Here is a 25,796-nt window from a genome sequence, read left to right on the forward strand (position 1 = left end):
AAGCCGCGGAGCTGAGGAGGAGCTGAGGAGGAGCAGAGGAGGAGCAGCGGCATCTGGAGGTAAGAGGAGGAGGAGAGGGAGGAAGAGGAGGAGGAGGAGGAGGAGAGGGAGGAAGAGGAGGAGGAAGAGGAGGAGGAGGAGGGGAGCGCTTTTCTCTCTGTGATGTTCATCCAGTGTTTGCGCGCGTGCGTGTGTGTGTGTGTGTTATCGTGGGTGCGGCTCTGATGATGATGATGATGATGATGATGAAAACAGGTTGACCCGCTCCAAGGACACTTCCTGTCGGCTTACAGAAGCTGCAGAATCACGTCACGTGATATGACGAATGACGTCATGTCCGTGCGTGTGCGCGAGTACAAGAGGTTTGATTTTTTCTGATCAGTGAATCTGAGTCCAGGTCCAGACCGGACCAGGTTTTCAGGAGATCACATGACACTGACATGACTGTCTCTGTAGGACATGATGGATAGACTGTCTCTGTAGGACATGATGGACAGACAGACTGTCTCTGAAGGACATGATGGACAGACTGACTCTGTAGGACATGATGGATAGACTGTCTCTGTAGGACATGATGGACAGACTGACTCTGTAGGACATGATGGACAGACAGACTGTCTCTGTAGGACATGATGGACAGACTGTCTCTGTTTGTCTCTTTGTCTTTTTATGATGATGTCATTCATGTGTTTATTTCTATAAATACACAACTACAAAGAAACAGTGTGTGTGTGTGTGTGTGTGTGTGTGTGTGTGTGGACTCCATTACCCAGCATGCCCTGGGCTCAGTGAAGATGAGTGTGACATCATGGTTCCTGGTGAGCAGCTCAGGAACTCGACATCGTCTTCCTAAAGAGATGATCTTTGTGGGACGAGAGGATTGTGAGCTCATGCTGCAGGTGATGATGATGATGATGATGATGATGATGATTGACACCTGTCATTGGCTGATTGATTGATTGATTATTGATTGTTTATTTATTGTATTGACAGTCTCGTAGTGTGGACAAACAACATGCTGTTATCAACTACAACTCAACTACTGATGAACATCTGGTTAAAGACCTGGGCAGTTTGAACGGGGTGAGACACACACACACACACACACACACACACACACACACACACAGTAAACACATGTTGTTGTTGTTGCAGACGTTTGTCAACGACCTGAGGATTCCTGATCAGACTTACATCACTCTGAAGATTTCTGATGTCATCCGCTTTGGATATGATATCCTCTGTGTGTGTGTGTGTGTGTGTGTGTGTGTGTGTGTGTGTGTGTGTGTGTGTGTGTGTGTGTGTCTGTGTGTGTCTGTGTGTGTCTGTGTGTGTGTGTGTGTGTGTGTGTCTGTGTGTGTCTGTGTGTGTGTGTGTGTGTGTGTGTGTGTGTCACAGTTGTTGTTCTTAACTTCTTCACATTCTCACATCTACATTCTGGAGAAAAGCCAACACAAAGTACCAGAGGAGGCGCTGAAGGTCAGTGTTTGTGTGTGTGTGTGTGTGTGTGAGTTTGTGTCCTCTAATTAGTTGTGTGTGTGTGTGTGTGTGTGTGTGTGTGTGTGTGTGTGTGTGTGTGTGTGTTGCAGCATGAGAAATACAGCAGTCAGTTACAGAAAGTTTCTGAAGACGATCGAACGAAAACAGAGAAGAACCTGAACATCAAGACACAAGGTACTCTACTACTGTACTACTGTACTACTACTCTACTACTGTACTACTACTGTACTACTGTACTACTACTATATACTCTAAGGGCCTGATTTACTAAATCTTTGCAGGATTGCAGAAGCAGATTTGCGTTGACGTTGATCTACTAACAGCACAGTGAGGACTGTGTCCCTCAGACGAGCAGAATAGCACTCGCAACCCATTTAGTGTTCTTGCCTTAATGCATATGCAATATGGGGCGTTGGTCTGCAGTCTGTGGTTCAAAGAGGGGTCGTACCATTGTTCCCTGGTTAAGACCGGAGGAACGGGGAACCCAGCGTTACCTTAACGGGTCCAGCTCTGACCTGGTCCAGCTCTAACCTGGTCCAGCTCTAACCTGGTCCAGCTCTAACCTGGTCCAGCTCTAACCTGGTCCAGCTCTAACCTGGTCCAGCTCTGACCTGGTCCAGCTCTGACCTGGTCCAGCTCTGACCTGGTCCAGCTCTGACCTGGTCCAGCTCTAACCTGGTCCAGCTCTAACCTGGTCTACACGGCGAAGCGCAGGTGGCACAGTGTGCACACGTCACCAAAACCTCACAGGCAGGTTACCCTAACTCTAATCCTTCCAGTTCCAGACACATTTAAATGCAATAAATAATCACAACAATCACTATTTAATGTAACTATCTGAATGAGCTATAGATATATCATCTATATCGATTGTCCCGTCGCCTCTGACGTCAGATCATAGACTGTTGGCGTAATGGAAACTCAGCCTGACTGAATTAACACAGATCCAGGGACGGACTGGGACTAAAAAGCCGTTGTGATGATCCGCTTTATTTATTTATTTACTTATTGATAAGAAAGTCACTCATCCATTAGATCCATAGAAACAGCAGAACTCGCTCCCTGGCAGCTGTCAGTGAGCTGCAGGTGAGTCAGGAGGAGAGCGCAGCACCTTCTTTTTTTTTTTTTACGGCAACATCCATAGTCCATAGGCGCAGGATTATAATAATAATAATAATTATAATATTAAAAGGTCCTATGGACCCGGGGAACAATATGTCATATATGCCTCGATCCCAGTTATCTGCTCATCGCAGAACGTCACTTTCTGTTCAGTGGCTTCAAATTTAATTATGCGCTTCCGTTGAGTCTGCTCTTTCTCCATGTGGACAACTCTTGACTCTTGACTCGCGCAAAATCCTCATTTAAATAGGGCGATCTTAACCACTTCTGCGCCTGTAGTCAATTGCGGCCGCAATCTTAGTAGTTCACCCGCAAAACGTAACCCAGTAGCGGGCGCAGTCTTTCTGCTCGCGCAAGCAATTTAGCGCTCGCTATTTGGAATCTTAGTAAATCAGGCCCTTTGTGTACTGCGAGTATACTCTCATATACTCTGAGTGTACTGCGAGTATACTCTCATATACTGTGTTGTGTTTCAGAGGCTCCATGTTTTCGTCCCACTCCTCTCTACGGTCAGCCGTCCTGGTGGGGAGAGGAGGATTATGGGAGTAAAGGTCCGAGCAGTGATGAAGTACATCCAGGTACAACAATACTGTGATATTCTTCTTCTTCTTCTTCTTCTTCTTCTTCTTCTTCTTCTTCTTCTTCTTCTTTTTCTTCTTCTTCTTCCTGTTGATCTTTGCTAACATGTGTGTTTCTGTCAGATCTGTCTGTGGATCCAGATCCTGGATCAGACCAACAACCAAACAGGGTCTTCAGCTCGTACCATCGTGAAACCCAAAGCTACTTTGAGATCCCCACCAAAGACTTCCATCACCTCAGAACCTCGGGGGTGGAGCTTCATGAAATCCCCACCAAGGACACGTGCACGGCCCCGCCCTCCCCCCCCACTCCGACTCCGCCCGTGGTCCAGAGCCACGCCTCCTTCACCATCGAGTTTGATGACTGCACACCTGGAAAGATCAAGATCAAAGACCACGTCACTAAGTTCTCCACCCGCCAGAGGAAGCAGCAGGCCCCGCCCACCAGGACCAGCATCGCAGCCGCACCTGCAGAGGTGATGTCATCGGACAGCAAGGTGGCTGATTGGCTGGTCCACAGTGACGTTAGCATGATGAGGAGACGTCCAACATGTGAAGATGTCTACAGCACCAAGAGTGACCTGGCTGTGAATATCAAGACCCTCAAAGGTCAGAGTGTAGCATCAGTGTTGTTAGCCTCAGTGTTGTTAGCCTCAGTGTTGTTAGCCTCAGTGTTGTTAGCTTCAGTGTTGTTAGCCTCAGTGTTGTTAGCCTCAGTGTTGTTAGCTTCAGTGTTGTTAGCCTCAGTGTTGTTAGTCTCAGTGTTGTTAGCTTCAGTGTTGTTAGCCTCAGTGTTGTTAGCCTCAGTGTTGTTAGCCTCAGTGTTGTTAGTGCGTCACGAGCTAACCTGGCGTTTTCATTTGTCAACACGTTCATGTTCATGATGTCACCATCGTTTTAGCAACATTAGCAACAGTCACTGCTAAGCTAACTTTTTAATGACCACTCTAAAGCCAGATGCTAGCCACGCCCACTGTGCAATGCGAAAGGCTGCTAATTGGTCCACGGACGAGAATCATGTATGAAGGGGTTGATTTCTTTATTGGTGTTTTCAGGTCATCACCACGAGGACGGAACCCAGAGTGACTCTGAAGACCCAGTTCTCAAAGGAAGGAGTAAGTCGCACCAGTCCGTCCAATCAGAGCAGTCGGAGGCCGCGGGGTCTGTCCACCGTCACTCACCTGTTCCAGCGCAGCAGCTCCACCTGCAGGACGCTCCACCCAGGGTGGCTCCAGCCTCACCTGTGGCCCCAGAGCGACCCCTTTCCCAGAGCCCCCCTCAAGCTCCTCTAGCTCCATCGCCCCCTGCAGACACAGCCATGCAACGTCCCCCCGAGCACCTGACCCAGCAGGCCTTCATCATCGAGTTCTTTGACGATAACCCGCGCAAAAAACGCTCCCAGTCCTTCACGCATAATCCCGCCCACTCAGACTCTTACTCCGCCCTGAAGGCGAAGTTAGAGCGCAGGAAAGGCGGCGAGAGGCCGGCGTCTGTGCACGGTCACATCCCGCCCACCCAGCAGGTGACGGTTCCTCTGAAGACTCAGGGCCATGGTGGACCTCAGAGGTCCAGCTCTCTGAAGAGGGAGAAGACCGAGGGGGAGGTGGCCTCGTCTACTTCCTCTTCTCCTTCTTCCACGGGATTTGTCGTCAGACCCTTTGGCAGCGTTGGGAAGAAGTCCAAGCTCGCGCAGGAGTTTGCTGCTGAATTCCTGAAGGATTCCAGTCGGCAGGATTTTTCCCCAACGAGGGATAAGATGTCTCCTCCACCGATGTCTGCGCCGCCGGTGATGGAGTTTCCTCCCAGGATTCCCTCGCCTGAAGAACCTCCAGCACTGTCCTCAGTGTCCTCCCCGTCCTCCCCCCTGCAGCCTCCTGCAGGACACAGCGCTGTCCCAGTGATGTCCTCTGGACCACATGTGTCCTCTGGACCACAGGTGTCCTCTGGACCACAGGTGTCCTCTGGACCACATGTGTCCTCTGGACCACGGGTGTCCTCTGGACCACAGGTGTCCTCTGGACCACAGGTGTCCTCTGGACCACATGTGTCCTCAAGACTGTCCCAGGCAGGAGACATTGAAGGTTCACAGAAGACGGTCAGGAACGAAGAGGACGACAGTCTGAGTGACGCTGGGACCTACACCATCGAGACCGAGTCACAGGACAAGGAGGTGGAGGAAGCTCGCAGCATGATTGACCAGGTGAGGTCAAAGGTCAACCTTGAACCCAATGTCAGGGGACATTAAGAGCAACTCTCGCTATGAGGTCGGCCATGACAGTCACTGCCTCCATCAAATAATCAAATCATGTTTAGGTCTTTGAACCATAGACACAATAAGTGAAGCCAATCATCAAGTGTAATCTACTGAAAAGCCCTCAGGGGGCGACTCCACTGTCTCAATCACTAGTTTCAGTTCCTCTTCAATAGAACATGGTGGCCATCTTGTAAATGATGACACCAGTGTGATTGACAGCTGCGCCACAGCCACAGTAAAGAAATGGACAAAGGTCAACATCCGGTCAGGATCACAGGATCAGGATCACAGGATCAGGATCAGGTTTACAGGATCAGGATCAGGTTTACAGGATCAGGATCAGGATCACAGGATCAGGATCAGGATCAGGCCGATGGTTTTCAGTGTTGGTGTTCACACATGTTGTCACACAGGGATGCATGAAACCTCTTCTCCTTCTTGACCCCTGACCCCTGACCCCTCCCCCTGCATGCAGGTGTTTGGCGTCCTGGAATCTCCAGAGTACAGTGGTGTGAACACAGGAGTGTATAGACCTGTAATAAATGGTGGCAAGGATGAACGAGCTAACCTGCCTACTGATGGTAGCACTGTGGACCCATTGCATGGCTTTATCCCAGCTGCTCTCAGTGGCGCCCCCTCAGGCCCCATACAGGTAAAAACCTCTGCAACCTGGAGAATCTGCTGTGTAGCATGTTGTGATCCCAGTGCCTGCAGACTGGTTTTCCCTCTGTTCATTTGTACCTGTGGTTGTCTGAGGTACTGACACAGTCAGTCCTAACTGTGCTGACAGTGAGCGCCCCCTGCTGCTGAGAACCAGCCTGAGACACTGAAGCTCACTCTCAGTGAGAACATGGCGGTCAGCAGGGACGCCTCTGGTCTTTGGTGTGGGAGAGTGAGTGGTTTACAAAAGTCTGTCTAACCGTGAGATGAAGCGTGAACATGTGACGTAGATATCGTAGAAACTTAAACTGACCGAGATGTCTTTGTCTCTGTTAGCGGCCATGTTTTCTCTGTGTCTCAGACTGGCTCCCAGCAGCAGGGGGCGCCAGACTATCCTTTAGTTAAAGATAGGATTCTTCACAGCACTTGACAAATTGATAATTTTCTATCATCAGGTAACTTTTTCCCATCATGCTTTGTCTTGCAGGTTCCAACAGCTCCTGTTGCCGGGTTGGAGGGACCGAAGTGGGTTTCACGTTGGGCCAGTCTGGCAGACGGTTATGAACCTGGTTCTACCTCACCTCCAGGAGAAAGTCTACAAGGTGAGTCCACATCCAAACCTGTGTTTGAGCATTTTGTGCTGGGAATCAAACCTTCACACAGTTACACCCACGTCCCTCTGTGTGCACTCAAAACCCCGAACTATGCCTTTAACAATGAAACTCGCTAACTGCTAATAAATAAACAACATGTTTGTAATAAATGCAAATCACTGACGTTGTTTCACGATGTGTTGTAGATTTGTACTTCAGAAACAGATCGATGGGAAGTTACAGCTACGATAACTCGGAATCAGAGTCCAGTCACGGATCCAGGACCAGACGGATTCTTCCCCAGGTTCCTCCAGAAAAGCTGGACTCTGTCACACCAAGTGTCCTGATTTGCCATGAACTTTACCAAGGCCTGGAACCCTTGGACAAAGTGACTGTTCCGCCCCTTCCACAGGACTCCACCCACCATCTGTCCATTCAGGACGATGTGGACCCAGACAGCCTGAGTGATGCCAGCCCCTCAGATGATGGACACGTTCTGGAAAAGACTAAGCAGAGTCAGGCCAGGTCCGGATCTGTGTCTCCTCTGTTTAAAGGTCAGGGGAGAGATTCTCTGTCCACCAAAACCACCTCCTTCTACATTGGCTCTGAAGACCATCCAGGTAAACCGGACCAGGTCTGGAGCCCTGTACAGTCTGAAAGGACACCAGACCCTCCTGCAAAATCCACCCCAACCACAGTCCTGATCCGACATCTGAGTGGACATGAACCCAGGAGGACGGGGGTCAAACCCAACAGCTCTGCACCAAACCTCCAATCACAGGACTGCGTTCCAGCTAAAGACAGCTTTGTGCGTCAGGAGAGTTTCACCAGAGACCGGCCCTGCGACACCGTCCAGATGAAGAAGCTGCCTCACATTTCCAGCCACCCGTCCATCAGAGACATGGAGCAGAAGAGGGACAACAGCCAGGACGCACAGGGTTTCCTACACCATGCTGAAGGGACATTGTCTCCTCTGGACATCAAGTTTCCCTCAACTGGCTCAGGTCATAGTTCAAAGAAAGGCGGCTCCTCCAGCCACATGGACGACTCTTTTTCTGGGGAGTCTGACGTGGACACGGCGAGCACCGTGAGCCAAGTCAGCAGCAAAAATGCTGCCGTTAGCGCTGCTTCTAAAAAGCGTCCCCCTGTTAGCAGCCTACAGAAGAAGTCTTCTTCCAGTCCGTCCGTCCAAGAAAAGGGACGGCAGCTCACTGCCCGCGAACGTCTTTCTGAGAAACGCCGAAACCCGTCGTCTGCGGATGCGCCAAATAAGGCGGCTGCGGTGAAGCGCTTCCAGATTCGCCGCAGTGCGGGGAATCGTGGCTCTCTGGATCTGTCTGAGGGTCAGCAGGATTCTGGTGTGACCTGCACTGAAACTGGATCATCTGACCACGAAACATCACGCTCGTCCAACCGCAGCAAGAAGCTCACGACCGCTCTTCAGAAAGATGACAACGGTAAAACATCCAAGACGGTGACTCAGCAGGTGCTGACGCGCTCCAACAGTCTGTCGGCACCGCGTCCGACCCGGGCGTCCATGCTGCGCCGTGCTCGACTCGGCGAGGCTTCGGACAATGAAGGTGCAGAGACCGACCGTGGATCCCAGAACTCTGACAGTATCCCGGCCAAAGTCTCAGGCGAGGCAAAGAAGCTGAGCAGGCTGGACATCTTAGCCATGCCCAGGAAGAGGACCGGCTCCTTCACGGCTCCCAGTGATAATGAGACCTCGTCCACCGGCCGATCCACTTTGTCCACTTTGTCCACCCGGAACACAGAACCTGTTTCCTCCACAAGGAAAACATCGGTGGGCGATGTCCGGCAGGCAACTAGCAGAGGGGGCGGAGCTTCAGGAAAGCAACCAGTCACCCATACCCGATCTGGTGGATCCAAGTACTCGAGCTCAGGTGAGTCCAGAATATTAGTTTACAGTGAGCGACAGATGTGGTTTCACCTGTTTGTCTTTATCCGATGACTTGAAAGATGCAGCTCCCCCTTGTGGCACTTTACAATAACTCACATATACTGTTGACTGTGCTGTGGAGCCCATGGAGATGGTTGTTGTTGCCATGGAAACACATGTTGAAGTTGATCAGCTGCTGAACTAAACCTGAACAAATGCTTCCAGGTTTCCGTCGCAGACAGAAGGACTCGGAGTTGTCCTCGTCCTCTGAAGAAGATTTTGGAGTCAAACGCAGAAACCATGCGACCGCAACGCCGTCCAAGTCCATTTCCCTGGAGACGGAAGAGGACGAGGACCAGAACGAGGCCGATCCTTACCAGAACTGGTCTACACACAGTGCAGAGATCGCCAAGTAAACATCTGTGAAAGTGTTCAACCTAAGAATAAGAATGTAAAACATTTCAGTTCCTCCTGCCAGTAGGTGGTGCTGTAGCTGTATGAGACTCCTCAATCTGATTCAATCTGTAGGTGTTTGTCAAAGTTAGAGTAGAAATCATACTTTAAATTCAGAATTAAATAATTTTGTCCATTTACATTTAAAACAGTTCCACACAAACTCAGTCCTGAATCACAATCCACCGTTAAAATATGACTTCAATTGGGGGAGGGGCTATTTCTGATTTCCTGGGAAACCAGGTGGCGCTGTGATGGACAGACTGAAATCAGGATTTGTTTCCTCATGAGTTTTTGGTGATTGTGTGTTTGTTATTTTCCTCCCAGACTCAGTCAGGACTTGGCCAAAGATCTGGCGATTCTCGCCAAGGAAATCCACGATGTGGCCGGGGACGGAGACTCTCTGAGCTCTGGAGTGGGAACGACCACCTCGCCCACTTCACTGCCCAACACGCCGGCCTCTACCATCTCTGCCAGAGAGGAGGTGAGCCAGGAACACCACCAACACATACCAACAACAACAACAACACCACCAACACCAACAACACCAACAACACTGCTTTAAAACTGGGAACACACTGACAGCTGTAGCTCAGAGGTCAAAGGTCAAAGATCAAAGGTCAAACTAATCAAACTCCAAATAAGTTCTGGATAGAACAAACCTGGTTTTATCAGAACCTTTGTGTTCCCAGTTTAGATGAACGTGACGTTGTATCTTATCCATCTCATCTCAGGTGTCTAACTCTGATTCATAGCTCCTCCTCCTCCTCCTCATAGCTCCTCCTCCTGCACTGTGATTGGTTCCCCGTCACCTCATGATCACCATCACATGTTCCTGTCATTCAGAATCTGCTTTAAAGTGAAAAACTTAACCTGACACAAACTCATAGATGTGTTAATGTGCTGTGAGCGCCCCCTGCTGCCGAGAACCACAACAAAAGACTTGTGGAATCAAATCTCCGTCAGTTTAAGTTTCTGCGATCTCTACTCACTTTTGTAAACCACTCACTCTCCCACACCAAAGTCCACAGAGACACAGGAGCTGCTGGTCCTCTGCTGCCTCGTGTGGTCACTTCACTCTCCTGCTCTTTCATTTCATTAAACCACGCCCATTGTTGCCCTTGAATGATGCTCCGTGGTTGTGGGTCAGTTGTGGGTCAGTTGTGCACCTGCACCTGGTGACCACTAGGGTCCTCCTGCACTAACACCATCGCAGCTGCATGCTAACCTGCTGCATGTGTTGACGGTGAGATTATTCTGGGATGGATGACCAGAGCCAGACGGCCTCTGCTCTCTTTGCAGCTGGTCCAACACATTCCTGAGGCCAGTTTAAACTTCCAGAAGGTTCCTCCAGGTTCTGCTGCGTCTCACCTGGATGCTAACATGAACGATCCAGAGTCGGGTTCTCAGCAGCGACAGTGGAACCGTGAAGAGGTTTCTGACTCTGCAGCGCCACCACCTCAAAAACTGCTTAGTCATGTTTTATATTCTTCTTTATGTTCTTCTCTACACTGCCCCCTACAGTATCCAGTGGTATTACTCTGTTAAAGAAGCATGTGTCAGTTTACAGAAGACAAATCAGTGCAGTAATGATGCTAAAGGTCCACCAGAGGGCAACACAAACATGACCACAGCTTTCTTTGTGGTTCGTCCTCTTGTCTTTGAATTTTCTTATCTTTTGTCCTTTCCATAGAAAATCCAGAGGGATTATTACAATCTGATGTGTGTTAAGCTCCGCCCCTTGATCACAGTGTCTCAGTGTGAACGTAGCAGACACAAAATGGCCGCTCTCGTCTCGCTGTGTCTTCATCGTCCTCCGTCTCTTTCAGATGATTCTGGATAATCTGATGTTGAACCCGGTGTCGCAGCTGTCGCAGTCCATCCGCGAGAACACCGAGCAGCTAGCCCAGAAGATGAAGTGAGTTTAGCTAACTCATCAACTAACTCATCCACTAACTCATCCACTAACTCATCCACCAACTCATCCACTAACTCATCAACTAACTCATCAACTAACTCATCCACTAACTCATCCACTAACTCATCCACTAACTCATCAACTAACTCATCAACTAACTCATCCACTAACTCATCCACTAACTCATCCACTAACTCATCAACTAACTCATCCACTAACTCATCAACTAACTCATCCACTAACTCATCCACTAACTCCTCCACTAACTCATCCACTAACTCATCCACTAACTCATCCACTAACTCATCCACTAACTCATCGACTAACTCATCAACTAACTCATCAATTGACTCATCCACTAACTCATCCACTAACTCATCCACTAACTCATCGACTAACTCATCCATTAACTCATCGACTGACTCATCCACTAATTAATCCACTAACTCATCAACTAACTCATCCACTCACTCATCCACTCACTCATCCTCTAACTCATCAACTAACTCATCAACTAACTCATCCACTCACTCATCCACTCACTCATCCACTAACTCATCCTCTAACTCATCAACTAACTCATCCACTAACTCATCCACTAATTAATCCACTAACTCATCCACTAACTCATCCACAAACTCATCAACTAACTCATCAACTAACTCATCCACTCACTCATCCACTAACTCATCCTCTAACTCATCAACTAACTCATCAACTAACTCATCCACTCACTCATCCACTCACTCATCCACTAACTCATCAACTAACTCATCAACTAACTCATCAACTAACTCATCCACTCACTCATCCACTCACTCATCCACTAACTCATCCTCTAACTCATCCACTAACTCATCAACTAACTCATCCACTCACTCATCCACTCACTCATCCACTAACTCATCCACTAACTCATCCACTAATTAATCCACTAACTCATCAACTAACTCATCCACTAACGCATCCACTGACTCATCCACTAACTCATCCACTAACTCATCCACTAACTCATCCACTAACTCATCAACTAACTCATCCACTAACTCATCAACTAACTCATCCACTAACTCATCCACTAACGCATCCACTAACTCATCCACTAACTCATCCACTAACTCATCCACTAACTCATCCACAAACTCATCCACTAACTCATCAACTAACTCATCCACTCACTCATCCACTCACTCATCCACTAACTCATCCACTAACTCATCAACTAACGAACCCTAACCCTACACTGAGCAGTAATCTGAAGCTCTTAGTCTTTGTTAGTCTAACATCCACAGATAATGTGGTTTACATCATATGTTAGTCTGGGTTAGTCTGGGTTAGTTTGGGTGAGTTTGAGTTAACTAGTTACCAAGTGACTGGATAAGTTGACTGTTTGCTTGTTTTTGGTCTCAGGGTTCTGTTCCAGAACAAGTCTGAGGTCTGGGAGGAGATCGAGGCGAAGATCAACGCTGAGAATGAAGTTCCCATCCTGAAAACATCCAACAAGGTTCTTGTGAGACTGTTGTGTGAAGATCAGTCAGGTTCTCTTGAGACGATCAGTCAGGTTCTCTTGAGACGATCAGTCAGGTTCTCTTGAGACGATCAGTCAGGTTCTCTTGAGAAGATCCGTCAGGTTCTCTTGAGACGATCAGTCAGGTTCTATTTAGACGATCAGTCAGGTTCTCTTGAGACGATCAGTCAGGTTCTCTTGAGAAGATCCGTCAGGTTCTCTTGAGAAGATCCGTCAGGTTCTCTTGAGACGATCAGTCAGGTTCTCTTGAGAAGATCCGTCAGGTTCTCTTGAGACGATCAGTCAGGTTCTCTTGAGACGATCAGTCAGGTTCTCTTGAGAAGATCCGTCAGGTTCTCTTGAGAAGATCCGTCAGGTTCTCTTGAGACGATCAGTCAGGTTCTCTTTAGACGATCAGTCAGGTTCTCTTGAGAAGATCCGTCAGGTTCTCTTGAGAAGATCCGTCAGGTTCTCTTGAGAAGATCAGTCAGGTTCTCTTGAGAAGATCCGTCAGGTTCTCTTGAGAAGATCCGTCAGGTTCTCTTGAGAAGATCCGTCAGGTTCTCTTGAGAAGATCAGTCAGGTTCTCTTGAGAAGATCCGTCAGGTTCTCTTGAGACGATCAGTCAGGTTCTCTTGAGACGATCAGTCAGGTTCTCTTGATAAGATCAGGTCCAACCTTGTGCTATTGTCTTCTGTTGCAGGAGATCACCTCCATCCTGAAGGAACTGAGACGAGTCCAGAAGCAGCTTGAAGGTAAAACAGCATCAGACTTTGGTTCAGTTTTGTCTCCAGTGAAACAACGATAAAATCATTGATTTCCTCTGGCCTTTGGTGTGGGAGAGTGAGTGGTTACATCGTGACCTGAATGTCGTCTCTCTCTTGTCGCAGTGATCAACACCATCGTAGAACCTGGTGAAAATCTCTTCTCCGTCGAGACGTCGTCCGTCGCTGCTCAGACTCGACCGTCGTCCAAGGACAAGAAACACGTGGCTAAAAGTCGCGCTGCTAACGCTAACGATAGCACCAAACGTCCGGCTCGTGGCTCCAGCGGGGCTCACTACAAGGCCTGAAGAGGGCGCTGCAGCGACACAAGCAGGACATTTACTTTGAAAGGGATTTTGCTGTTTCCTGTTTCACGCGTTCATCTCTTAAAATGTGTGTGTGAGATTTTATGAACCAGATTATTCAGTCTCTATGGCCACGCCCCCTTTGACATGAGATACAGGTTAGTTGTGTTTGATTGATGTTTATGTAAATCTGTGATTTAGTCAAACGAAGCTTGTTATCTTTATCGCGACTAACGTCGATGAACGCTATGCTAACGTCTAAAGTGCTGCAGGGTCAACAGCAGCTTCATCACATCCCATAATAACAAAGACTGACCGGACTGATGTGTGTTTTCACATGTGGGCGGAGCTAAAAAAGATTGTTTTAATGTCTCTTCACTCCACAGCCAATCAGAATGTATTTCCCGGTCACGACACAGAGCTAATTGGCTGTTGCTGTGATGACGTCACACGACCTCTGACCTCAAAGAGATCAAAGAGATCAAAGAGTGTTATTGTTTGTTAGAATGTAAACAAGAAAAATGTCAAGAAATCACAAATAAACGTAAACTTTGGAATGTGAACGTAAAACAGACGTCACATGATGTTTGAACAGGAAGTGGATACTTTGTGTGTGTGTGTGTGTGTGTGTGAGGGTGTGTGTGTGAGGGTGTGTCAGTCTGTGTGTGTGTGAGAGTGTGAGTGTGTGTGTGTGAGGGTGTGTCAGTCTGTGTGTGTGTGTGTGTGTGTGTGTGTGTGAGTCAGTCAGTCTGTGTGTGTGTGTGTGTGAGTCAGTCAGTCTGTGTGTGTGTGTGTGAGTCAGTCAGTCTGTGTGTGTGTGTGTGTGTGTGTGTGTGTGTGTGTGTGTGTGTGTGAGTCAGTCAGTCTGTGTGTGTGTGAGTCAGTCAGTCTGTGTGTGTGTGTGTGTGTGTGTGTGAGAGAGTGTGAGGGTGTGTGTGTGAGAGTGTGAGGGTGTGTCAGTCTGTGTGTGTGTGTGTGTGTGTGAGTCAGTCAGTCTGTGTGTATGTGTGTGTGTGTGTGTGTGTGTGTGTGTGTGTGAGTCAGTTAGTCTGTGTGTGTGTGTGTGTCTGTGCTTCTGTGTGTGTGTGTGTGTGTGTGGGTGGAGCTCATAGAAAGTGAAAGTGTCTCAGTTCTGGTTCAGATTCAAAGATGTTCTAACATCTGCAGCAGGTTCAGGTTCAGACTGATCTGGATCTGAAGATGTGGAGCTGTCTGGACTGTAAAGGTGTGTGTGTGTGTGTGTGTGTGTGTGTACATGTGTGTGTACATGTGTGTGTACGTGTGTGTGTACATGTGTGTGTACGTGTGTGCGTGTGTACGTGTGTGTGTGTACATGTGTGTGTACATGTGTGTGTGTACATGTGTGTGTACGTGTGTGTGTGTACATGTGTGTGTGTGTGTGTGTGTACATGTGTGTGTGCGTGTGTACGTGTGTGTGTGTGTACATGTGTGTGTACGGGTGTGTGTGTGTGTACATGTGTGTGGTATGTGTGTGTGTGTGTGTCTGTGTGTGTGTGTGTGTGTCTGTGTGTGTGCGTGTGTGTGTGTGCGTGCGTGCGTGTGTGTCTGTGTGTGTGTGTGTCTGCGTGTGTGTGTCTGTGTGTGTGTGAACGTGTGCGTGCGTGGGTGTGTGTGCGTGTGTGTGTGGGTGTGTGTGTGCGTGTGTGTGTGTGTGTGTGCGCGCGTGTGTGTGTGTATGCGTGTGTGTATACGTGTGTGTGTGTTGTGTGTGTATACGTGTGTGCGTGCGTCTGTGTGTGTGTGTGCGGGTGTGTGTGTGTGTGTGTGTGTTGTGTGTGTATACGTGTGTGTGTGTGTTGTGTGTGTATACGTGTGTGCGTGTGTGTGTATGTGTGTGTACGTGTGTGTGTGTTCTTGTGTGTATACGTGTGTGTGTGTGTGTGTGTGTTCTTGTGTGTGTATACGTGTGTGTGTGTGTGTGTGTTCTTGTGTCAGAACATGATCTCCTTCATCACTTATTCATTATGAGAGGGTGAAGGTGTTGAATGTTCAGCAGGAGGTTCAGAGGAGAACAGACAGAACCACAGACAGAACCACGGAGAGAAGAACCACAGACAGAAGAACCACAGACAGAAGAACCTCAGACAGAAGAACCACAGACAGAAGAACCACATGCAGAACAAAGGTCAGAACATTTTCTGTCGATGAGTTTAAAGAACATGTTTGTGATGATGTTATGTTTCTGTCACAGAGGAAGCATCATGGCAGGAGGAGGAGCTTCTGGAGGAGGAGGAGCTTCTGGAGGAGGAGGGGCTTCTGGAGGAGGTGAGCAGGAGGCTGATGGAGCAGGAGGAGAAGCTCTTCAGTCAAAGTTTGTCCAGTGAGGACGAGGAACATCTTCAGAAGGACTTTAACGCTCTGAAACTGCAGCTCTGTTTGGCTGTGAAGAACATCTTCACCTCCATCTTCACCTCCTCCTCCTCCTCAGGATGGCTGCTCACTCTGAAGAGTGCAGTCATCTCCATCCACCAGCAGGAGGCGCAGGACCAGCGCTGGGCAGGTCAGCCTGATGACAGACGGCCAACATGGCGTCCTCTAAAGTGTCTGAGCTCCCACAATGCACTGCTGCAGAGTATGGTTGGGTCCAGACTGAAGGAGGCAGCAGAGGACGAGTCGAGTGGAGGAGGAGGAGGAGGAGGAGGAGGAGGAGGAGGAGGAGGAGGAGGAGACATGTCCTCAGCTGTGAAGAGACAGGTGTGTCTTCACAGACATGAAGACTTTGATGTTAGAGCAGATCTTTGATGTTAGAGATCAAACATCTGTTTAAATGTCTTCAGGTTTATCGTATGAACAGACGTGTGGAGGACGATCTCCCCCTGCTGGTGAGGACGGTGAAGGACTGTTATCCTCCTGACATGGACATCCTGAACATCTGTGCTGGACTGTACCATCAGAGCTTCTCTGCTCAGCTGATGGACATCACGTCTTCTGGACTGAATGTGGACGACTGCAGTTACGTCCTCTTCATGGTCAACCATCACTATCCACAGTGAGTCGTCCTCTGTCTCAGATGTATTTTATATAAGGGTGGACAGAGCATTAAACAGGACAGAGGACGTCTCTCAGAGGACGTCTCTCAGAGGACGACTGAGACAAAGACGAGATGTAACCAGATGTTTCTCTGTTTCCTCTTCAGTTCTTTATTAAAACACTCGGAGCTGCAGGGAAAAGTGAACAGCAGCTGTGGAACGTCTCTGCTGCTGGAGGACGATCTGCAGCAGCTGGAGGACAAATATCTGTCCCACAAAGAGGTGAAGACACTGAGACACAGAGACACTGAGACACTGAGACGTCTCAGTGTCTCAGTGTCTCCGTCCACAGCAGCTTTGAATCATGTGACTTTGTTTCTTCAGGACAAAGTGAAGATTTGGCTGAACAGGATTTTAAAGACAGAAGAAGACGATTGGCTGAAAAACAAAGAACCAGAAATCATCGACTCATATTTCTACAGTCAACTGTCTGTGGACACTATACAGGTGAGACACACAGGTGAGACACAGGTGAGACACACAGGTGAGACACAGGTGAGACACACAGGTGAGACACACAGGTGAGACACAGGTGAGACAGGCGAGACACACAGGTGAGACACAGGTGAGACACAGGTGAGACAGGCGAGACACACAGGTGAGACACATAGGTGAGACACACAGGTGAGACACAGGTGAGACACACAGGTGAGACACACAGGTGAGACACAGGTGAGACAGGCGAGACACACAGGTGAGACACATAGGTGAGACACACAGGTGAGACACAGGTGAGACACACAGGTGAGACACACAGGTGAGACACAGGTGAGACAGGTGAGACAGGCGAGACACACAGGTGAGACACATAGGTGAGACACAGGTGAGACACACAGGTGAGACACACAGGTGAGACACAGGTGAGACACACAGGTGAGACACACAGGTGAGACACAGGTGAGACAGGCGAGACACACAGGTGAGACACATAGGTGAGACACACAGGTGAGACACACAGGTGAGACACATAGGTGAGACACAGGTGAGACAGGTGAGACACACAGGTGAGACAGAGGTGAGACAGGCGAGACACACAGGTGAGACACAGGTGAGACACATAGGTGAGACACACAGGTGAGACACAGGTGAGACACACAGGTGAGACAGGTGAGACACACAGGTGAGACAGAGGTGAGACAGGCGAGACACACAGGTGAGACAAAGGTGAGACACATAGGTGAGACACACAGGTGAGACACAGGTGAGACACAGGTGAGACAGGCGAGACACACAGGTGAGACACACAGGTGAGACACAGGTGAGACACACAGGTGAGACACATAGGTGAGACACACAGGTGAGACACAGGTGAGACACACAGGTGAGACACACAGGTGAGACAGGTGAGACACACAGGTGAGACACACAGGTGAGACACACAGGTGAGACACAGGTGAGACACATAGGTGAGACACACAGGTGAGACACAGGTGAGACACACAGGTGAGACACACAGGTGAGACACACAGGTGAGACACAGGTGAGACACACAGGTGAGACACACAGGTGAGACACAGGTGAGACACACAGGTGAGACACATAGGTGAGACACACAGGTGAGACACAGGTGAGACACACAGGTGAGACACACAGGTGAGACAGGTGAGACACACAGGTGAGACACACAGGTGAGACACACAGGTGAGACACAGGTGAGACAGGCGAGACACACAGGTGAGACACATAGGTGAGACACACAGGTGAGACACAGGTGAGACACACAGGTGAGACACAGGTGAGACAGGCGAGACACACAGGTGAGACACATAGGTGAGACACATAGGTGAGACACACAGGTGAGACACAGGTGAGACACACAGGTGAGACACAGGTGAGACACACAGGTGAGACACAGGTGAGACAGGCGAGACACACAGGTGAGACACATAGGTGAGACACACAGGTGAGACACAGGTGAGACACACAGGTGAGACACAGGTGAGACAGGCGAGACACACAGGTGAGACACATAGGTGAGACACACAGGTGAGACAGGTGAGACACACAGGTGAGACACAGGTGAGACAGGCGAGACACACAGGTGAGACACAGGTGAGACACAGGTGAGACACATAGGTGAGACACAGGTGAGACACACAGGTGAGACACACAGGTGAGACACATAGGTGAGACACATAGGTGAGACACACAGGTGAGACACAGGTGAGACACACAGGTGAGACACACAGGTGAGACACAGGTGAGACACACAGGTGAGACACACAGGTGAGACTCATAGGTGAGACACAGGTGAGACACATAGGTGAGACACAGGTGAGACACACAGGTGAGACACACAGGTGAGACACACAGGTGAGACACATAGGTGAGACACAGGTGAGACACCATACAGGTGAGGCACATTGACTCTGTTGGGGGTGGGGCTTGTGTTTTCAGGTGATTGACAGCTGCCTCACAGAGTTTGGTTGCGTGATCCGAGACCAAAACAAGACTCAGAGGATCACAGCTCACCTGGAGAGTTTCCTCAGCAGGTAGGCCACACCCACCACAACAGGCAGGCCACACCCACCACAACAGGCAGGCCACACCCACCACAACAGGCAGGCCACACCCACCACAACAGGCAGGCCACGCCCACCACATAGTTGTTTAAAAACACAACATTATGTTTCTTCCAGTTATGTGAAGAGTTTGGAGGCGTTTGTGCAGAGTAACCATGGTAACCAGGGTAACCAGGGTAACCAGGGTAACGTGTCCTCTGTGGTCAAAGCTCAGCTGGTCTGTGAGCAGCAGCTCAGGTGAGGTCACCAGGTGAGGTCACCTGACCATTACTGCACTTCCTGTTGACCTGCTTCCCTGCAGCTGATTGGCTGTCTGTGTCCTCAGGGATTACATCAGTGAGCCAACAGTGTGTGTGTGTGAGCAGCAAAGACGTCGCTGTCTGGACTCTCTGACGGCCCTGAGGGATTGTGGGTACAGGTATTTCACCTGTCCACTCCACGTCCAGGTGAAGGTACGAAGTCCATTTAACACCAAAGACCTGGACCAAGACCTGGACCTGTTCAAGAATCAACGTTAAAAGCTGCTCCTACGGGGCTAATGCTAAGCTAACTGCGCTCACTAACTGTGTGTGTGTGTGTGTGTGTGTGTGAAGGTATGTTACAGGAAGCTATGGACAGCTGTGTGGTTGGACGGTTCACTTCCTGTCGTGGACTCTCTGCTGGACGCTCTGAGCGACCAGATGATGGCGCTGAAGGACCTGAAACCATCGTGTAGAGAGGTGAGGAGACTGTGGACGCTGCAGTCATGTGACCTCGTCCACAACAGGTGTGTCTTTGTCCCTGCAGTCTCTGCTCAGTGTCCTCCATCAGGACGTCGTCCTCCAGTATCTGAAGAGGGTGATGAAGACCACGAAGAAGAGCAGAGAGCAGCAGGTGGGCGGAGCCAGACAGATGAAGGAGGACGCTCAGAAGATCTACAGCTTCTTCAAAGACATGGTGAGACATGAGAGAGTGTCTTTAGAGTGGACATGTCCTCTGTCCTCTGTCCTCTGACTCTGTCTGACTCTGTCCTCTGTCCTCAGGACTGTAGTCCATCTTCATGGCTCTCTGACGCCCTCTGCTGTGTTGCTGAAGTTCTGCGTCTGCAGGATCCGTCCTCTGTTCACCTGGAGGTTTGCGCTTTGGCCCGAAAGTTCCCCGACCTCAGGTACAGCTGCTCTGTTGGGTCACAGTCGCCCCTCAGAACCTTTGCAGAACCTTTGCAGAACCTTTGCAGCTTGTGTAACTGTACATGTGTGATGTCTCTGCAGTGACGCTCATGTGTCAGCGCTGCTGTCGCTGAAACACGGCCTCTCAGCCGCTAACATCAGCTCTATCCGCCGCACCGTCAGGGAGAACCGCCCACCGACCAATCACAGCCCGCCGTTCTTCTCTAGGATCCGTCTGAAACACATGGATAAGCTCAAGCACCACGCTCGCATGTTCACCCGTTAGCCTGTTAGCATGTTAGCATTTCTGTGAGCAGCATGTGTATCATAATTATATCTTTAATTAAAAAAAGGCTCTGCTGCCTCATAGTTTGTGTTCTAGTGTCGGGTCAGGGTTCTAATGTCGGATCAGGGTTCTAATGTCGGGTTAGGGTTCTAATGTCGGGTCAGGGTTCTAGTGTCGGGTCAGTGTTCTAGTGTCGGGTCAGGGTTCTAGTGTCGGGTTAGTGTTCTAGTGTCGGGTCAGTGTTCTAGTGTCGGGTCAGGGTTCTAGTGTCGGGTCAGTGTTCTAGTGTCGGGTCAGTTTTCTAGTGTCGGGTCAGTGTTCTAGTGTCGGGTCAGTGTTCTAGTGTCGGGTCATCGTTCTAGTGTCGGGTCAGTGTTCTAGTGTCGGGTCATCGTTCTAGTGTCGGGTCAGGGTTCTAGTGTCGGGTCAGGGTTCTAGTGTCGGGTCAGTGTTCTAGTGTCGGGTCAGTTTTCTAGTGTCGGGTCAGTGTTCTAGTGTCGGGTCATCGTTCTAGTGTCGGGTCAGTGTTCTAGTGTCGGGTCAGTGTTCTAGTGTCGGGTCAGGGCTCTAGTGTCGGGTCAGTGTTCTAATGTCGGGTCAGGGTTCTAGTGTCGGGTCAGTGTTCTAGTGTCGGGTCAGTTTTCTAGTGTCGGGTCAGTGTTCTAGTGTCGGGTCATCGTTCTAGTGTCGGGTCAGTGTTATAGTGTCGGGTCAGGGTTCTAATGTCGTATCAGGGTTCTAGTGTCGGGTCAGGGTTCTAGTGTCGGGTCAGGGTTCTAGTGTCGGGTCATCGTTCTAGTGTCGGGTCAGGGTTCTAGTGTCGGGTCATCGTTCTAGTGTCGGGTCAGTGTTCTAGTGTCGGGTCAGGGTTCTAGTGTCGGGTCAGGGTTCTAGTGTCGGGTCATCGTTCTAGTGTCGGGTCAGTGTTCTAGTGTCGGGTCAGGGTTCTAGTGTCGGGTCAGGGTTCTAGTGTCGGGTCATCGTTCTAGTGTCGGGTCAGTGTTCTAGTGTCGGGTCAGTGTTCTAGTGTCGGGTCGTGTCAGTGTTCTAGTGTCGGGTCGTGTCAGGGTTCTAGTGTCGGGTCAGTGTTCTAGTGTCGGTTCAGGGTTCTAGTGTCGGGTCATCGTTCTAGTGTCGGGTCAGTGTTCTAGTGTCTAGTTCTATGATGATGTCACATGATCACACGTCGTCTTTTCTCAGTTCTAAACTATGACATCCATACCTTTCATGACATCATCACTGTGACATCATCACTGACATCATCACTGTGACATCATCACTGTGACATCATCACTGATTGTGTAAACGTGTTGTTGTTGTTGACAAAATAAACAGACAATAATTTAATTTCTTTAGATTTTTTAATGATGATTAATATGAATTATTATTATTATTATTATTATTATTACAACATTAAAGATGAAAGACTGCACTCACGCCCCCTGCTGGACAAACTGACACTCTTGCCTGTCACAGCAGTGCATGATGGGATATGTGTTCTACGCGGCCTCCTGATGCATTGTGGGAAAGTGAGTGGGGCGGGGCTTAAATAAGGACGCTCAGGTGCTGGAAGACTAAAACTCTACACGTCCTACAGGACGCTCTAGTGCAGGGGTCACCAACGTGGTGCCCGCGGGCACCTGGTAGCCCGCAGGCAGCCAATACGGTGCCCGCGGGCTCACTTCACTTCACCTCACTTGCATGTATCCATATGATGGCTCAGTAAAATATCTTTGATATTGTTTATAAAAACTGGTAATCGTTAGGAGTAAGCACTGGAATGAATGTGTATGCAGTTTAATGCATAATATTAATCATTTAAATGGTAAACAAATAAAAAAAAATGTTAATGTGGTAGCCCTCCATATTATTTTTTACCCTTACGGTAGCTCTCTGTCTCAAAAAGGTCGGTGACCCCTGCTCTAGTGGTTGTGCGTGTGGGGGCGGGGTCAGAGGTCAGAGGTCAGAGGTCAGAGGTCACTTGTGCTCAGGGATCATGTCATCGATGTCGTCTCCAGCCTCCAGACACTTCTCCATGTTCACCAGCAGGTGGACGCCGTCCACCACCATCTGCACCAGCTCCACCTCAGAGAAGCCCAGACGATCGGCGTTGGAGATGTCAAAGACTCCGCCCACCGCCGCTGTGTCCACGCCACCTGACGCACAAACAGGAAGTGATGTCACACACAGAGGCAGGTTGAGCGCGCACACACACACACACCTGTGCCTCGTTTCTGCAGCCTCAGTCTCTTCAGAACGTCTCCAAACTTCTCGTGTTTTCCGAGGTTCGGGAGTTTGACGTGAACTCCGGCTCGAAGTCCCGTCCCCAGGTTTGACGGACAGGTGAGGACGTAGCCCAGGTGCTCGTTCCACATGAACTCATGACCTCGCTCTTTGAACAAGGCCTCGATCTGCCAGAGAGAGAGAGACAGGTGAGGACAGACAGACCTGTGGACAGGTGAGGGGGCGGAGCTTACCTGGGTGAGTCCATTGCAGAAGCGGGTGAACACCTCCCTCATGGCCCCGCCCCTCTGCATGCTGATCACCCTCAGATGATCCTCCTCGTTCACCCAGACCAGGAAGGTCTTGTTGTCGTTGTGCCTGCAGGTCGTCGCCATGGAGACAAGAAAGTGAGTCAGCTTTTCTTCTGGTTTCCATGACAACGCTTCATGACAACACTTCCTGACACTGACCAGATGCCGCGGCCGTCCGGCCAATCACGAGCCATCCCTGAGGCCAGCAGCAGAGGAGACACCGGCTTATCAAACAGGAAGTGGTCATCGATCAGCTGCTGCTGCTCGTCCTCCGTCATGTCCTTCAGAGCGTAGTACGTCCCCTTCAGGTCCCCGTCCAGGACGTCCAGACCTGAGACCACAGACCAGACCTGAGACCACAGACCAGACCTGAGACCACAGACCAGACCTGAGACCACAGACCAGACCTGAGACCACCTCAATCCAGTCCTTGAAAGGTCCTTGACTTTGACCCAGAAACAGTAGAAGAAGCCGGTCCACAAAGGAAGAGGACACCAGAGCAGATGCTAAACATGCTAAGCTTGTTGTTTTGGTCTGTGACATCACCTCAGGAGAATATCGCCACCTAGTGTAGTTTTTTTTTATTTATAGTTTATGTTTGTTTACTGGGATAAGATCAGGAAAACAAAAGTCTGAGTCCAGTCCAATCTCTGAGTCCACTTCAGTCTCTGAGTCCAGTTCAGTCTCTGAGTCCACTTTAGTCTCTGATTCCAGTCCAGTCTCTGAGTCCACTTCAGTCTCTGAGTCCAGGCTCATTTAAATATGAAGGACACTGATTGGCTGAGCTCTCGTCTCATTAAGAGTCTGACTCCACACTCAGCTCACAGTTATATAACAATGCTGCGTTCACTGAGGCATGATGGGAAATCTGCAGTGACTCAGCAGAAACCGTCTCTGATCATGTGACCGTACTCTGGATTGACAGGTTCTCGATGGCGCGGCGTTCACCGCGGCTGCAGTGAGGCGGCAAACAGAAGCCACGGAGGCTCCGCCCCGTCCGAACCCGAGAGCTCAGCACGTAGTTTGGATCCAGATCATCGCCACCCTGTGGAGGGGAGGGGTTAGAGGTCATGTGAGAGGTCATGTGAAAACATATTCTAAAGATATCGTATATCTTTAAGCTCTGCCCGATCGGAGAGGGCGGGGCTTAAGCATCATGTGTTGTTTACCTGCAGGTTGTCAGGGTTCAGGTCCGTCTTGTGCTGGTCTGAGGGCTTGTATCCTCCGTGGCGGTCCTGGATCACAGGGTCCATCAGGTCCTTGAAGACCTCGTACGTCTCCTCGTCTCCGGCCACGCAGCCCACGGTCATGATGAAGGGGTGACCTGAAGAACCGTTAGAACGTTAGAACATCAGAACATGTTTACAACAGATGAGGATTAATGGAGTCATCAGACAGGAAGTGAAAACCCCTCCCCCTCCCTTCTTCCTGTAAGGGAATTAGCGAGCAGATATTAGCCTCGTCTAACGAGTCAATCCAATTAAAGATGATAAGAATATGTAGCAGCTGAACTGCAGAGATTCCTCCTGGTCTAAGACCTGGTCTAAGACCTGGTCTAAGACCTGTGCTGCAGGTCCCTGTAACTCCATGACTGCAGGATCCAGATCCACCGCTAGTGTGAGGGAAGGATTTACTCAGGGAAGTGGTCTAAAGAAGGACTTAGCAGGACTGTTTGGGTCACTTCACCTGGGTTGTCGACCCCGGTCTGGATGACGTCGTCCAGGGTGAATCCACTGGGCGTCTCCTTGTCCCTCAGGTGAGTGTAGATCTCAGGTGTGAGGACTTTAGCCATGTGGTTGTTGTGTTGACTGAGGTCAGGAAACTCCTGCTCCGCCAAATAGTTCATCTTCAGTTTGTTATGTGTGTTTCCGAAAGGCATGACGACAACGTCCAGGTGGTCAATCAGGTGGTCAACCTGCGAACACATCGCAAAATACATCGTAAAACACATCGAAAAAAACATCGTAAATCACATCGCAAAACACATCGTAAAATACATCGTAAAACACATCGTAAAACACATCGTAAAACACATCGCAAAAAAACATCGCAAAATACATCGCAAAATAACATCGTAAACACTGTAAAACACCTTTAATGGAACGTAAAAACCTCTTAAATCTGAGCAACGTCAGGAGTAAACACACACACACACACACACACACACACACACACACACACACACACACACACACACACACAACACAGACACACACACAGACACACACACAGACACACACACACAGACATTTCAATAGATATAATAATAAACATATCTGTGATCATAACCAGTATTAATAGTTAGTGAATAGTTAGTTAATAGTTAGTGAATAGTAAGTTAATGGTTAGTGAATAGTTAGTGAATAGTTAGTGAATAGTTAGTGAATAGTTAGTGAATAGTTAGTGAATAGTTAGTTAATGGTTAGTTAATAGTTAGTGAATAGTTAGTGTTCTTACCTCTGCTCAGTCTGTGATGATGAAGATGATGAAGATGATGATGTCGTCGTCTTCGTCTGCGTCTTCTTCTTCTCTTGCAGATTAAACGTCTCTCAGTCTTTTATACTCCGCCCCCCTCCTCACACTTGCTCCTCATTGGCTCCTATTTTCAGTCCATTCATCTGATTGGTCAGAGATCAGCTGACGGTCACATGGTCTCTGTCTCAGGCTACTGTCATGTTGCTAAGCAACGGTGATGAAGGTGT

At 49.3% G+C, this 25,796-nt stretch overlaps 3 protein-coding genes across 3 annotated transcripts; 2 read left to right on the plus strand and 1 right to left on the minus strand.

Annotated features, from left to right (window-relative positions):
* Window positions 1-794: 794 nt before the first annotated feature.
* cep170bb (centrosomal protein 170Bb) lies at window positions 795-13,557 on the plus strand (the record flags this gene model as incomplete). The annotated part of the gene is made up of 19 exons (XM_083898705.1): window positions 795-899; window positions 994-1,083; window positions 1,156-1,236; window positions 1,423-1,479; window positions 1,590-1,674; window positions 3,099-3,200; window positions 3,324-3,809; window positions 4,256-5,190; window positions 5,266-5,400; window positions 5,930-6,106; window positions 6,602-6,716; window positions 6,914-8,611; window positions 8,833-9,019; window positions 9,388-9,544; window positions 10,363-10,494; window positions 10,890-10,978; window positions 12,389-12,482; window positions 13,189-13,240; window positions 13,376-13,557. 19 exons carry the CDS (start codon window positions 795-797, stop codon window positions 13,555-13,557), a joined length of 4,959 nt encoding a protein of 1,652 aa, XP_083754831.1.
* A 2,298-nt stretch (window positions 13,558-15,855) lies between these two features.
* On the plus strand, window positions 15,856-20,560 carry tnfaip2a (tumor necrosis factor, alpha-induced protein 2a; the record flags this gene model as incomplete). Its single annotated transcript, XM_083898706.1, has 11 exons — window positions 15,856-16,187; window positions 16,370-16,564; window positions 16,712-16,826; window positions 16,929-17,051; window positions 19,002-19,096; window positions 19,244-19,363; window positions 19,452-19,578; window positions 19,720-19,845; window positions 19,913-20,062; window positions 20,149-20,273; window positions 20,377-20,560. The coding sequence occupies 11 exons, from the start codon at window positions 15,856-15,858 to the stop codon at window positions 20,558-20,560; spliced, it is 1,692 nt and encodes a 563-aa protein (XP_083754832.1).
* Window positions 20,561-22,537: 1,977 nt separating this feature from the next.
* On the minus strand, window positions 22,538-24,973 carry LOC310935261 (creatine kinase B-type; the record flags this gene model as incomplete). The annotated part of the gene is made up of 7 exons (XM_083899119.1): window positions 22,538-22,716; window positions 22,782-22,971; window positions 23,038-23,161; window positions 23,254-23,425; window positions 24,007-24,139; window positions 24,264-24,418; window positions 24,781-24,973. The coding sequence occupies 7 exons, from the start codon at window positions 24,971-24,973 to the stop codon at window positions 22,538-22,540; spliced, it is 1,146 nt and encodes a 381-aa protein (XP_083755245.1).
* Window positions 24,974-25,796: the final 823 nt, after the last annotated feature.

The sequence above is a fragment of the Microchirus variegatus genome, assembly GCF_963457635.1.
Source record: "Microchirus variegatus genome assembly, chromosome: 12".
Taxonomy (NCBI): Eukaryota; Metazoa; Chordata; class Actinopteri; order Pleuronectiformes; family Soleidae; genus Microchirus; species Microchirus variegatus.